The 14,546-nt window shown below is 52.3% G+C and overlaps 3 protein-coding genes and 1 non-coding gene across 4 annotated transcripts; 1 reads left to right on the forward strand and 3 right to left on the reverse strand.

Moving 5' to 3' along the window:
• The first annotated feature begins 41 nt into the window (after positions 1-41).
• Positions 42-113, forward strand: PV06_01984. The gene has a single exon. It is a non-coding gene; the product is annotated as a tRNA-Met (tRNA).
• A 613-nt stretch (positions 114-726) lies between these two features.
• PV06_01985 (uncharacterized protein) lies at positions 727-3,877 on the reverse strand. Its single transcript, XM_016402624.1, has 3 exons — positions 3,524-3,877; positions 3,434-3,465; positions 727-3,354 (listed from the first exon to the last, which is right to left on the reverse strand). The coding sequence occupies exons 1-3, from the start codon at positions 3,631-3,633 to the stop codon at positions 2,549-2,551; spliced, it is 948 nt and encodes a 315-aa protein (XP_016266521.1). The 5' UTR covers positions 3,634-3,877; the 3' UTR covers positions 727-2,548.
• A 5,571-nt stretch (positions 3,878-9,448) lies between these two features.
• On the reverse strand, positions 9,449-11,386 carry PV06_01986 (uncharacterized protein). Its single transcript, XM_016402625.1, has one exon. It carries the CDS (start codon positions 11,231-11,233, stop codon positions 9,686-9,688), a length of 1,548 nt encoding a protein of 515 aa, XP_016266522.1. The 5' UTR covers positions 11,234-11,386; the 3' UTR covers positions 9,449-9,685.
• Positions 11,387-11,651: 265 nt separating this feature from the next.
• Positions 11,652-14,540, reverse strand: PV06_01987 (uncharacterized protein). The gene has a single exon (XM_016402626.1). It carries the CDS (start codon positions 14,384-14,386, stop codon positions 11,879-11,881), a length of 2,508 nt encoding a protein of 835 aa, XP_016266523.1. The 5' UTR covers positions 14,387-14,540; the 3' UTR covers positions 11,652-11,878.
• Between the last annotated feature and the right edge of the window lie 6 nt (positions 14,541-14,546).

A 14,546-nucleotide genomic window follows, 5' to 3' on the forward strand; every position in this document is an offset into this window, starting at 1 on the left:
TCAAATTATTGTTCAATTCAATCCGTCAGGATTAATTCAAAAGCAACGTGGCGCAGCGGAAGCGCGCCGGGCTCATAACCCGGAGGACCTCCGATCGAAACGGAGCGTTGCTATTGGCCCATTCCGACGAGTGCTTACTCAGCTTTCGCCTCCCTTTTTTGGCCGCTTGGATTTTCTTGGGGATTTTTTTGGGTCGACAGTTCGAACTGCACATGGAGCAGATCTGGTATGTCAAGAAAATAACAGGAGTGAATACGAAAGAGGTTCTCTTTTGAACATACAGCCACAGCCAGGAGCACGTCGACTACGTTTTTTCAACTGTCGAAGAAGAAGAAACATCGCTTCCATAATGTTAAGAGACCGCGCTTGGCTCAAGCCTTATATTTAGTAGCTGGGAAAGTTTACCTATCTCGATTCTCCGAGATCGTATTTCACGACTGTTGACGCCGTGCTTTTGTGTCATGATACTATCGTCTGTTTGAGGAGAAGTCTCGAAGTCCTCTGGGGACGTTGCTAGAGCCATGACCATCAAAAGACTGTGTGGAATGTCAAGGCTTTGTTCGTACTTTCGCGTAAAAATCTCGCCCTTTGCTCTTACATTCTCCGTGGAGACCTGACAGACAAGAAGCTGAGCTTCCTCAATCACCAAACCTTGTTGAATTTGGGAGTTGTATCCCGGTAATCATCTGAATATTTGATAGAACGAGTTGGAATTTTGGTGGCGGCGGGGGGGGGGGGAGAACCGCGGGACATCTTCCTCGAGATTCCCCACCAGAGTCTCCAGGTTTACCAGGTACTTGTGTCTATATATCCACATGTAGCTTTCAGCCAAAGCTCTCAATACGCCCCCTCGACGCCTTACGGCTCTCTTGTCACTCACGGCGTCAATCGTTCACTCCTCCAGCCGTCTCATGACCCAATGGCCGAATGACGAAGCGGATGTGCGTTCGGTCGTGGAGCCCTAATTTTGCTAGCCGGGTTGGATCGACGCTCGCCATGCACCGGTTCCTCCCACTTGCCTGTGTTCGAGTAGACTGTGTCGTCGGACAGTTTTAGGATCAGCTCGTGGTGGATCTCAGCTTGTACGTCTTCAAGTACAAAATTTTCCGAAAGACCCGTCGACGTCGTGCAGATCCAGCGGACCATGGAATCACGTTTTGTGTCTCTCGCGGTGCTCCTCTCACTACCATGTGGGAGGGATCGAAGTCTCGAGTGGCTTCTGTTCGGGCAGAGTGCGAAATAACAAAATATTCAGCTCGCCGATCAGAGTCCAGAGAACGTGTCAAAGTTTCTCGGTGAGAGGTGAGCATCTTGAAAAGGTTGAGGTGCAAGCTACAAGTGAGAGAGTGAGCGGCAGGCTCTGTTCTGCGGTCGGTAGCTGCAAGAGTGGTAATGGACCACTTGCGAATGATCACACCATTCGAATTCGACGAGCACATTGATTCTTGAAATAGACTGGAAGGTGGAAAAGGACTCTTCTGATATTAGTGCGAGCAAGCTAACAAGTCACACTTGCTGTTTTCATCATAATGACTTGATCTAGGCGGTATCGTGCTTGTCATGGATCCTCAATCTCGCACCCGTCACGCTCTTCTTCGGAATGTTTTACTCAATGAAAGCCTGCCTGGCGCAGCGAGAAGAAATGTCGTATCAAGATCTCACCCAGGTGTGGACTGGTTGAGGGGCATTTGCCAAAGACCAGAAAAAGACGTGATGTTTTGCCTCGCAATTTGGCGATTCTGCGGAGTGCGAAGGTTTCTAAACTGACCGCTCTGGCTGTTGGAGGGCAGATATGTATATTAAGTCCACGCATCGTCGATCGGGAGTGTTGCATGGAAGAAGCTGGAATGGTGGTTATGTACGTAATACTCGGCGTCCCTGCACGCACAAATCTGCAGACTTGCAGACTGCGCCTTTGATTGAAAAAACACACATCCAGAGCCATGAACTGTGAAATTCTTCTCGTGAGCCTGCGGTGCTGCAGGTTTTGGTCGGTTTCATTTGGACAAATTTGGTTCATTTGTCGTATATAAACGGCCCTTCATTCAGCAATGACACTGACAACATCGGGGTATCCTTCATCATTTGAATGACACGCGCAATCACCTTTTCCTCCACAAAATACTCGACGCCAATCATAAAGACTAGCATGCTCGAACACTCAAGGTCGATCGATGACTTGTCCATGGTGTGACAGATCGGTGAAGTGAAGGCAAACAGCAAGAGATGCAATAATAGTACATGGTCATATGGAACATACATTATGACAAGAGTTTGGGCAGATGAAGGTCTTGAAAATCAGTAATCCTGAGATGGCGGCCTGCGCCTCCCGTAGCCAAGCCGCCAGATAGAGGCTTTTCTTCCAGCATGCTGACCCAGACATGGCAACATTTTCGAGGCTGGATGTGATCTTTGCCTGACCCGCGACCTGCGAACCTTTCCGTTTGTTGAGGGCTAGTGATTCGAGGATGAATTCTGCCGACGATCGGAATTGGACATAATCTCCTCCTTGAGCAATGCCGTAATCGGGTGCTACCGCCATATTTCATCAATCGTAACCTGGTATGACCGGAGCTCCTCTCTGTTTCCGCCAGAAGTTTGCACGTTGACCCCATTCAGGACCGAGAACAAAACTTCCCCAGCGTTCAAACACACTGGGAGAGAATTCCCAAGAGAATTCACTTAGCCAGTCTTCCCCCCATACAATCATCTGACCTGTATCTTCGATGTCGCATGCGATAGTACATGCTTCCGTGAGAAATGAGTTGGCGTTCGCCGGGCCCACCGTTATTAATCGATCTCTGAGACTGGGGGAAGGTATCATGTCTATATAAGCATGGTGAGGGGTGGAGAGTTGCAAAGGTGTGGGTTTCAAGGGGCTGGGTAATGATGATTCGAGCGCCGCCAAAGTGGCCAAGTGCGTTTGAGGGTTGGATATTACTGGGATTTCGAGGAGGGGACTAAACATGGCGTGTAGGTTGCGTCGAATCTCACGAATATTGTGAGGGACAACCACCACCAGGTTCGCTGGATCCGTAGTCGTGTTCGACATCGGCGTTGTGGTGGGGGGATGCAGTGCCGCCGGTCCGACCCCAGGTATATAGGAAGTATTTGCACCCATTGAGCCCAGATAGCCAGGGTGAGGTGCCCCGTAGTGAATGTACCCCGAAGGCGATGCTGTGATCGTCGGTCCAGGAGAATTTGTCTGAGACCCATACGCTGCTTTGAGGGTTTCATTCTCCTGCGAAAGGAGTTGGACTTCGCGACGGAGCCGCTCGACTTCCTCAACTTGTATACTGTTGAGTTCGCGCTGCGCCGCTTCGAGTTTGCTCAAATGCTCCTTGCGCCGCTGACCTGGTGTATGTTAGTGCGTGTTCGAAGAAGAACTCGCCACTGACGCAGTGTGGCGGGACAAGCCGTTGTGGCCACTTACGAAATACTCGCTGGGCATTCCGGTTGTATTCCCTGTAGCACCGTCAGTGATGTCTGGCAAAGGCCAGAAAGTTAAAGTTAGCACACTGACCTCTTCTTCGCTGCCTTGCTGGCCTCGCTGCCAGACTCTGACATTGCGACAATAGAGATGTGTTCACTGCTGGTATGACGGTGAAGAGTCTCCGTGGCGACCGACATCATTCAAGTACCTCTTGACAGAAGAGGCGTCGGCGTGCCTGTCACAGCCGGCAGTACGTAAGAACCCGTGCTACAACGGATGATCCGCAGAAGCAATCAGTTCGTTACCAGAAGCGAAGTTCCAGTGGCAGGGCTAGGACTCAAAGCTGAGAGTCTCAAAGAGGGTCGCCGCGTAGAAAAGAAATGGGAGGGCGTGATGTGTTCAAAAGGGTCAGGAGATGAGTTGAGCTGGACAAGTAGTGTACCGCCGGCGTGATTGGACAGACACAAAGACTCCTGGGTAGCGTAGCGCAACGGCCAGGGTGCGTGTGATGGAGTTTAATTGCGCTTTGGCGAACGGTCATGGATCATGTATGATACTTGAGAATTCGGTCCAGGTCATGACCATGCTCGGGAGGCAGGAGACTGCCCTATATCTGTGGGGAGCGACGCCTCTGATGGATCTGCAACAACGGCAGGCCGGATTGAGCTTGGGGAATGGAGAGCAGTCCCAATCAGCAACCCGTTGCCCGCCGTCCGATGTGATTATTCTCCGAACGCGCAATAGATGCGAGTCAGCCACAAGCTGTCTAGCTGCTGGCGGTTCGTCGAAGTGGATGAGACCAGAGAAGAGCGGGTATTGCTCCAGTGCACGGTAGTTCCGCAGCCAGCGTCCGAGGAAGGAAATGTGCATACAAAGTGAATGCTGGATTCAGACTCGGTAAGACGGTGCTGGGTCAACTTTGGGTATGGGCATCACGAGGAATCATTGGAAAACATGCATTGGCACCGGCACCAGAGGCCAGGTGAGCAGGGATACCGTCTCGCGACGAATCCTTATGCCACATCCGACGTAGAGTTGGCGAACAAAAAGTGTCAGATGTAGATCGCCGCAATCCGCAGGCCGGGATTGCCGTTCGGCAGGGTGCGACAAGGCTTCAATGGGCAACGATGGGCAGCTTGAGCCCAGGGTGGATTTGGTGTCGCGATGGCAAGCTGGGTCAACATCGCGATGGGGACTTCGGAGCTAAAGGATCTCGAGATTTAGCCATTGCAGGGGCTCCAGGAACGGCATAGTCGACAGGGGTGGTGGTGTGCCAATGCTGATTTCATCGACGCCAGTCGCCAGTATGAAATTCCCATGGCGTGAAGCGAAACGTTGGTCGAGGGGTCTACTGCTTTGCTCTGCACCGTTCAGCCCCCCAAAGTCAAATTGCTTTCGCCGAGGGTGTTCGTGCTCTCAGTGGTTTTGCTGCAGCAAAACCAATAATGCCAACGTTGAAGGCTCACCCGGGCGGGTCCCCCCTCCAGGACCACTTGTTCGGGCCCTGGCGACGTCAATGGGGAGTGGAAACGGCGGCCACCGGGCTGAATACTTTCAGCTCGAGTGTTACGGAGCTAACGATGATGAAGACGTTGCGCGGAGACCAAGACACGGGGACAGTGGTGCGATGGACGCATCAACTGTCCCGACTCCTTGAACAGCTCAATCTGGACATTTCAATAACATGGGGCCGTGATTGGCGAGAATGAGGCTGCCTCTAGCCTGACCAACTATTGCATTGCCCTGCTCTTCTCCGCGTCGTGTTGACATCGAGGTTTCACCTGAAACGCAAATCACGACGGTGTTTCGGTTGTGCCATGGCTGAGGTAACAAAGATCGATAGTTTCAGGTAAGCAGGGTCTGAAGCAGCTTAGGTCGAGTAGAAGGCCTTCGTCTGTACTCAATAGATCGGGGCTCGACCCCCTGCAAAGCTGGGATGATCGCAATAGCGATTTGTGGTACGGGCAGGAATAGGCTGGGGCTGCCAACTAGTTCAGTCGCTTAAGAGTGGATGGAGCTGTCTTGGTGGATGGTGACATGCCTCAAGCCCGGCTCTCGGCCGGATCTCTGACGACTGGGAGCATTGCCAAATCCGTATACGGTAGAGGGACAGGGAGGGGGGAGAATACTGAGATCGCAGGCTGTTTACGGAGTACACGACACGGAAAAAACAACAGGCCAAAAAAGCGAATATAGAATTCCGCAAGCAGGGGGGGAAGCAGCGGGGAGGCCGGGAGGTCCCAATGGTGGAAAGTACACGCAGCCTAAATGTGCCTAAGGTGCCTAGTGAGACCTGCTGGACCTGTAAGCCTGCGAGCCTGGGGCAGCGAGACAGCGCACTGGGTCCCGAGCTGAAAAATGACTAGTGCTACAAAGGGCAAAAAAAAATGGCAAAAAAAGAAAAACCATTTTCACCTCCCAGCAAGGGCAGTTACAGGCGGGACGAAGTTCCTGCGTAGGCATGTTACAAGAAAGCGTACGACTACGCAATACTAAACCGGCGAATTTGCCAAATTGCTATGGATCAGCGCAGCTTCGAAAGTGGTCGTGAGAGCCAATTGCGCAAGAGAAGACGCCTGACTGCGGTACGTGCTCTACTTTTTCTTTCTACTACCCAGACTAATGATGTGTGTACTGTAGTGAGCACTCCAGGTAGGACCCTGTACCTGGTACCAGCCCTAGACAAGTAGTAGGCACAGTTCGGAGTACTTTTATAGCAGTGGTCGACGACCCCGGGACGCTACACAGGCGCCTCAACGCCTCCTCTATGGCCTGTGGTACCGCCCAGGATAATTCGTCCAATCGCTCCGATTCCATGCCTGCTACGCTACTCCGTAACATCTGTATCATCGTTCATCCTGCCCAACACGGCGTAGTCCGGTAGCCGCAGCACGCATGACATACACTGGCTGAAGCAGCTGCCCAAATGGCTTTCTTTGGCTTTGTCTAAGCGATTTGTCTTTCAATTTTCACTGTGTCTTCAGATTGACAGCATCCAATTAGAAAGACCCGCCGAGTTTGAGGTATTAATTATTATATTGTTTTGGGTGAAGCCAGCATCTGCCCGCCTGTCTGCGTCATCCACTACCGGCCACAGCCATCTCCAGTATTATTTGCCGCGAATGCTCTGTGCTCAGTGCCCGCTACCGAACCCGAAACGAAGTGATTTTCTGCTCTACGAAAGACCCTCTCCCCGGCTGCCCTGGCGCGCTCGTCCCTAGTGTCTGTATCCACCTTGCCTGACTTCCGAAGGTCCCAGCTTCGTCAGTGCGTTGACGGGCGGTCTCCTTGCTAAGTTAATCATGACTGCAAAACACCTATGGAGAAGGGAGTACGCGCAATAAGAGTTCGGCTGTCTTCGACGTGTAAACATGCGATGAAATTGGTCGTCAAGATTTCGATCGAGGCAGTATGAAAAGCATGCAAGGGCCATCACCATGGACCAGGGTCGACATCGGAAACCTCGCTGTTACCTCTGACAGGGTCCATTGCAACTACACATGAAACCCACTTGTGGTGATGACCTGCATCTCTTTAACGGAGCCGGCATCTGAGCTTGCGCGCTCTCCACAGCGTCTTGGGCGCCGAGACGATGACAGGCACATATCAAACTCGCGTTTCTGGATAGGTATGGTGTACGACATTATTAGGCCGGTCGTTGTCTCTTCCATTCCTGGCTTGGTTATCCTAGCCCTGTCCAGCACGATCCAACACGCTCTCTGACCCTCTCGCCGATCATGTTACTCAACTCCACACTCCTCGTGCTGACCGGCCAGAGCAGTTCCAAGCAAACTTTTTCGTTATCCTCTGGCATGGAAGATCTCTGCAGCTGCGCCGGAACAAGGCCTGAAGTGCAGCTTTCTCTTTCTTTACTGCAACGTCAAATGCCAATCCTTCGTGGCGCAGAAGGTCTAGACACCGAACCATACATTTCCGTGCAATCACACCCCTTTCCATACGATCGGTCATGGTCATGCGGGTACGGAGTACCTCCAACACCACTAAGCCCAGCTCGACCGTGTCAGGGCCTCCAATTATTGTTTCCGATCTACTGCGGCTGATCATTACCACAACCCCATTGAGTTGACCCTCGCTTAGAGGAATTCTGACACTCATCGCAGCTAGCTTTTTTCTGAAAAACCAGAGGCTCCAATTCTGTGCTGGAGATCCTTTTTCGGTTATCCACGACATCAACAGCACAGCTCTACGGAGATGGCGCTGGCATCCGCCGAAGATGCTGGCAGTACGAGTACGCAGGCTCACGACAGAACCTCCCAGCGGTATTCGCCGACAAGAGCGCAGTTCAATTGCTGTCCTATTTTGCCGTTGCTCGGATTTCATAAAAAAATCAGCTTTTTACACTACTTTCAGCCACACTGTCCCACGTCCAATGATATTATGATATTTGGGTTGGGACCAGGTCAATGTCTACGTGGTAGTCGACACGTTTTCGGGCACGAGGTGTGGTGAGTTCACTATCCGTCAGTACGACCAATGCAAGGCTTCAAAGCAGAGATCTACCTAGAGGACCAAGGGTCTCAGAGAATGCTTCGAGGCAATCTCACTACTGTCCGCCAATGGACTTGTCTATGAGGTGCTTTTACCAATGCATTCGAGCCCAAGCCAATATTCGATACCGACCCGGAGTGGATAGAAAGTACGTAAAGGAGTTGCACCAAGACGGGGATGTCGTGGGTAGTCCTCTACCAATCAACCCGTCCCATCTGGTATGTTCCATTGATGGCCATATCAGAGACGGGCCAGTAGAACACCCTACACTTCCACAGCATGGCACAATGTATCTTCTCCTGACGAGGGAGTAACCACTGCACCGTCCTCGAGCATGGTTGCCGTGATCTCGACGTGATCTCGCGTCGTGGTGGAACGATGCTGGCGGTGACCGAGTCTCTCTCCAATACTGATATTTTGACATGCAACAGGAAAATTCCCTGATCCCACTGTCGCTCATCACATAATGTTTGGTTTGTCGGACGGTCGAAACGTCGAAGCGGCAGCCGTCATTTGCCTCGAATACGATCTATTGAAAAGGTCGACATCTCGCGAGACAGCAAAATTGCTCAGTAAAAAGGCCACATCCGCAGAAGGCGGGTGCTCGCTCTCCAGGCCAGTTCGGTGGCTTCTTGCATCAGGCTGGAGCGCGCTAATCTTCCGGCTTGGCTCTTCAGGGCGAGAGCTACAGTGCACACTGTTTGCCCTTTGACCCTGGCAGCATGGCTTTCATTCATGTCAAAGGAGAGGGCTATGGATGCTCATTTGTTCTCGACTACCGTGCAACCTCGACCGACTAGGTGGAAACATATTTCCACTCCTCAGAGGAACTAAGTAAGGCTAAATAAGGCCTAAGCTGGGCAGTCAGCAGCATTGCCGTCGTTGCAACCATCATTGGCCGACAGTATGCCTACAGTTACGATGCCTTAGTCCTTGGAGTCCCTCATGCACGAGGGTTGTAGGGACGTCGTTAGCTGCGGCCTCATCTCGAGTATCCCTTGCTCTCGACCCTGCAGTTCAAAGCCCAGGGGTCAGGGGTCCGCGCGAACATGCATGAAGCCTTCAATTCTCAAGATCCTCAATCATGTCCCTGACGCGGCACCTCAGGAGAGCTTACAAACTATTCGTTTTCCGACGGGCCCTAACTATGCACAGTGCGGCAGAGGGCCCTCCTTCATGCCAACTTTTGAGCATATGACGGGGATGGATCTATTTTGGACAATGAATCCGTCTTCTGCCACGTCCCCGTAAGTGGTCCTGAACATCTACGGCATCTGGTGATCGACACGCTATTGGGAAACGTCCAGCCTGTTCCTGGCCTTTGACTTGCTTCCGAGCACGTAAGGCATCGACCCATCGCTCTAAGCGAGCTTGTGAGACTATGTATAGTCGGTGGATGAGCGTCTTGCTCGTTTCGGAGATCTTGCTGCCTGATCTGGATGAGCGAGCTATTTTCTAGCATGTTGTTGCGCAATTAATTTGCCCTGATGGTGCAATTTGGGTCTTGGACCCAATAATAGGCCTGAGAACAATCATATTCACGTCTTTCTATCTTAAACGGAAGGCGTAAGGCCCCTGAGAAAGGGTCCATTGATGGACGACTATTCAATGTTTCAAGCTTGGGGCATCGACATGGCCCACAGTGCAGTGTTGAGTCTCAAAAGACCTAGTATGTGACAACCAGACAAATGCACGGTGTCTCTCCTATCCCGCCTCAAGCAGGGTGTATCCCAGAGATTGTCACTAACTCATGTCAACAATCATACTCCCTGGCTCCTCGAGGTATCTCTGGACCACGGTGGCCATTCGAGCCATGGTAGCTCCGTCGATGACCCTGTGGTCCGCACTCCAACTCATACTGACGACTTGTGCAGGACGCACAGAAACACCGTCCTCTGCAAAAACAGGTATCGTCTTGATCTTGCCAATGCCCATAATCGCCAACTGTCCCTCAACAATCACAGGGGCTACCGTCTCCCCACCGATGTTGCCTATGTTGCTGACAGTGATCGTGCCGCCTGTGAGGTCGGCCTGGCTCAATTTCCCCGCCTGACCGAGTGCCGCGAGACGCTGAACTTCCTGGGCTATGCCTGCAATCGATCGAGCGTTCACGTTCTTGATGACTGGAACAATCAAACCATTCGGTGTGTCCATTGCCACGCCGATGTTGTGTACATTCCTCATGATGAGCTGCGGCTTGCCTGTACCTTCGCTGCTGAGGTCCAAACGGGCGTTGAGTAAGGGGTACTGGTTCAACGCGAGCGAGACGGCCTTGATGATGAAGGGCATATATGTAAGTTTCGGAGTGTCAGGATTTCGTGTCGAGTTCAGTCGGGTCCGCATGGCCGATAGATTTGAAATGTCAATGGTGTCAGAATACAAGAAATGAGGTATCGAAAGAGAACCGGTCATACTCTTGAACATGGCAGACTGTACGGGTGAGAGTTTTTGTGGCGTCTCTGTCTGTACGGCGTCGACGGTTGGCTTGTTGGATGGTGTCGAGGTCGAAGCCGAGGCAGGAGACGACGTCGAAGACGTCTCGAGATGCTTGTATACGTCCTCCTTGAGGACTCTACCGTCCTTGCCAGTGCCCGTAATGTCTTCTATGGCCAGACCGTGTTCCTTCAAGAGCCCTCTCACCGCCGGAGTCGCAAGAGAGGCGTGCTTTCCAGGAGGCGTTTTGGGTGTTGTGACGGCTACCTGGCCTCCTGATCGTGATGCTTCTTGTGTCACCTGGGCAGCACCACCACCACCGCCCTCTGCGGCCTGTTCTGGGTCTACTGTAGTCTCACCGGCATCTTTCGGCGGTTCATGGTCTATGCTCTCTCCTTCTCCTTCAGCGACAGGTTCGGCGTCGTCACCGCCCTCGACCTCAATGTCCAAGAGAGGGTCTCCCACCTGCACCACGGCGTCCTGGCCAAAGTGTAGTTTCTTGATGACCCCCGTGTACTTGGACGTGATCTCGACCGACGCCTTGTCACTCTGGACCTCGCACAGAGGGCTCCATTCTTCAATGGGCGCCCCTTCCTCCACGAACCACTGTATGATTTGTACCTCCTTGACCCCTTCTCCAATGTCCGACAGGACGTGAGTTTCGGTCTTTTCGAGTCGCGTCGAAGAGTGGAATTGGCGGTGGCGGTTCGTCCGGAGGAACCAAGTAGTCGCCGCCGCAGTAGGTCTGAAAAAGGTAGTGCCTGTGAGTGTGGTCGTACCCGTCGAGGTGGTGAACGTTTGACCCCTCGCCAGACCTGAAAGGAGCCTAAGCGCTTGTGGTGAAGGGACGTATTTCATGGTTCTTCCTTTTTTCCCCCCCTTCCTGTAGGACTCGTCTATAGAGAGCGTTGAAAATTTATCGTTTTCCAATTCACATGTTTTTACTCTTCATTCGAAAGGAACGTCTCGTCGAGTTTGTACTCGGTAACAAGAGAAGAAGAGATGGTGGTGGTGTCGGCGAAGACCACCGAGGGGACAATTTAATGTTCAAAACACAAAGCCGCGAATAACCGAATTTACCCTTGGTGAGGGAATGACGCTGTGCAGTCCTCCCCCCGATGCCGGGGATTGTACCAAGGTATTGGTCCCGGAGTACAGAATACCGTACGACCGTCAAGCAGCGATACTTTGAACAACCATATTACATGTAATTTTTATTCCGTACTCCGAACGAGGCATCTTGTGAAAGCTTGTGCCAGTAGAGAAACATAGCAATGGGAAATCTCGATTCTTTTATTCATTACCTAGCTAAGTAATTGTTGTGGCTACTTCCATCATGCCATGAACCAAATGCTACCCACCTAGATATCTGCCTAGGTACTCAGCCCAGTATCAAATGACTTGTTCAGAACCAAAGACATCACTTTAGGCCATGTGTGCATGTGTCATGTAACATGTGTACGACAAGTGAAAACCAAGGTAAATATCAACACACCTCTCAATCTACCTTCTTTTCTTCCTACCAAGCCCGCTCCGATTACTACCCGCACGACTGGCTTCGGACATGACACTGGCAGACCTCTTGTGCGCACGCATGGCCGCGGCAGATGCTGACGCGACACCCTCGTCTGGCTTGTCTGCTGCTGCTTGTTCCTCTTCCTCTTCCTCTTCTTCTTCTTCTTCCTCTTCTTCCTCCTCCTCCTCCTCCCCCTCCTCTTCTTCTTCTCCTCCATCATCTCCAGCTTTGTCAGAGTCCTCCTGCTCGGCAACCTTGGCCTCAGCTTCAGGACTACTATCACCATCGGCCTCTGCATCATCATCATCACCATCCTCTCCGTCATCCTGCTCAGCTTCTTCTTCCGACTCCTCTTCAGCCTCGGCCTCGGCCTCTTCATCTTCCTCATCTTCATCCTCATCTTGCTCTTCATCAGCGTCACTGTCGAGATCTGGAGTAGCGGCGATTTCTGCTTCCTCTTCTTCGTCCTCGTCATCATCAATTCCAAGTTGAGGTCCATCGTCGTCCTCGTCTTCGTCCTCTTCTTCCGCATCTTCATCTTCACCATCCTGGTCTTGATCAGCGGTAGCTTCATTCTGATCTTCATCGTCGCCATTCTCATCTTCATCTTCCCCTTGTGCATCCTCATCTTCTTCATGCTTGAGCTCCGAGGCTTCAGCAACTTCTTCATCTTCGTCGGCATCCGCATCCTCGTCGTCCGCTTTATCCACGGCCATGGTGCTTTCGTCGCCTTGAGCACCGTCTGTCTTCTCTTGATTGTTGTCACGGTCGACAGGGGTATCAACCTCACCCTCCGCGTCCTTCTCTTCGTCCGCAAGAACCATTGAACTGTCCTGCGCCGTCTCGAGCTTACTATCCACGATCTGCGACGAGTCCACCTCCATTACGCTTCCGTCGTTTTGCACAGGCTGTTCTCCTTCCTTGGGCAGACCGAGCCTGATGCGTCTCTGCTCTTCCAAGATTTTAATCTCGGTAGCGATCTTCTCGTTGACCTTTCTGGCGTCAAGCAGGATATTGATCTCTTTCACTAGCCGCTCAAACTCCCGACAGACTCTCTCGGTCGGCATAAGCAGACGTGATGGAATGGCCAACTCCGTCAAGGCAGCTTGGATCTTGGTGGTCTGTGTCTGACTCTTCGCCATGGTAAGGCGATTGATCTTCTCGTGGCGGAACTGGACACCACTCGTGAGTCGCTCTTGGGGGTGAGCAACACCAAAACGAGCCTCTTCTTGCGGTGTCAACACTCTTACGGTTGGTTGTGACGTCGAACCTTTCTTCTGTGAAGCAGTTTCGTCCGCCTGGGTGTCGACGGTGTCGCGGCGGCTGAATGAGGTGGCGTGACTCGCCTTGCGGGAGTCGGCCGGTGTCGCAGTGGGGTGTCCACCGTGTGCTCCTTCGTGCATAGGACGAGGCGGCTTAAGCCTCTTCTCCTTTGCGAGCATGTTTTGTAACAGGATGGACAACCCAGCTGAAGTCTGATACATGGCGGTTGATTGCTCCTCGCCTCTGTCGGTGCGACGAATGGCGGCAACAGGCTCGAGCCTGGAGTACAAGTCTGCACGCATCTTGATAAAGTCTTCTTCGTTCTTCGTGATCCGGTAGAGCTCTTCCAGCAAGGTTCTCTCCTCGTCAGCTTCGTCTTTGGTGCGTTCGAACAGTTTTTCCGCCATTGCCTTGCGCGTGGTCTCGGTCTTGGCGTCGAAACTGCGCATCTTCTCCCACAGTTGGAATTCTGCTTGAGCCATGCTGCTGATTGGTACCTGAGTCTCGAGCATTTTGGCGGCGACGGTGTAATAACGTTGTTTGAGTGCCTCCATGGTCCGATCTGGAAATTTCGGCGCGACCTCGCTGCCTGCCGCTTCGCCGTTCTGTTGAGACGCACTGGGTTTGACGATTTCGGTCGTGTCGAACCTGTCTGCGATGATGACCCATCGTAGGTCATAATCACGACAGAGTTCCATCAGATAATCTGTCTCTTGTCTAGACCAGTCGTCCGCCTTCAACAGATTTTCGTACTGTTCGTCCGTGTACGTCGGAACCTGCACTTTGACATTCCATTTGTGTGAAGGAAATTCATCTTCGTACCGCAGCTCGGGCACGACAGCAGTACTACTCTTTGCGTCGTCCGTCATTTCCACATCACCGGATCCTCCGTCGTCGTTGGAAATAACTGGTGGGCGCGTCTGCGACCCCGGGATGGATCGTTTCCAGTGTCTCAGCACAAGTCCATCCGTTCTCGCCCCATGCTGGAACGGCCTCTCCTCCCAATGTCTCGGCTTGAACAGCTTCTGTGAAATAGACGGTCTCGATTTGTAGGAGCGTTGTTCGACGATGGCGATCGGAGGGACCGAGTCGCCCATGAGTGCTTGGACCTCTCGCTTGAACCCAGTCACACGCGGCTGTGTGTCGGCCAGTTTCTTCTTCTTGGGCGCAGGCTGGCGAGGACCTGCCTGGCCCAAGTTCATGATGTCGCGAATGTCGGACGAAGAGGCCATTTTGGCGTCGTGCGGCCGCCGCGACACTTGTGAGAGCGGAGTGTGATACGAACGATGATAGAGTTGGAATCCTAGTCGCCCATTTGTCCTTCCTTTCTAGATCTGCACACTTCTCATTCGTATACGCGTCGTTGATTGATGGGAAAACAATCGTGCGAAT

Source organism: Exophiala oligosperma (assembly GCF_000835515.1).
Source record: "Exophiala oligosperma strain CBS 72588 unplaced genomic scaffold supercont1.2, whole genome shotgun sequence".
In the NCBI taxonomy this organism is placed as follows: Eukaryota; Fungi; Ascomycota; class Eurotiomycetes; order Chaetothyriales; family Herpotrichiellaceae; genus Exophiala; species Exophiala oligosperma.

Excerpts from the sequence above, each read along its gene's own strand:
- PV06_01987 (XM_016402626.1), bottom strand. The coding sequence starts at position 14,386 with ATGGCCTCTTCGTCCGACATTCGCGACATCATGAACTTGGGCCAGGCA.
- PV06_01986 (XM_016402625.1), bottom strand. The coding sequence starts at position 11,233 with ATGAAATACGTCCCTTCACCACAAGCGCTTAGGCTCCTTTCAGGTCTG.
- PV06_01985 (XM_016402624.1), bottom strand. The coding sequence starts at position 3,633 with ATGATGTCGGTCGCCACGGAGACTCTTCACCGTCATACCAGCAGTGAA. Across the intron at positions 3,466-3,523 it reads AGCAAGGCAGCGAAGAAGAG|GGAATACAACCGGAATGCCC; the intron begins GTCAGTGTGCTA and ends ACGGTGCTACAG. Across the intron at positions 3,355-3,433 it reads GAATGCCCAGCGAGTATTTC|GTCAGCGGCGCAAGGAGCAT; the intron begins GTAAGTGGCCAC and ends AACATACACCAG.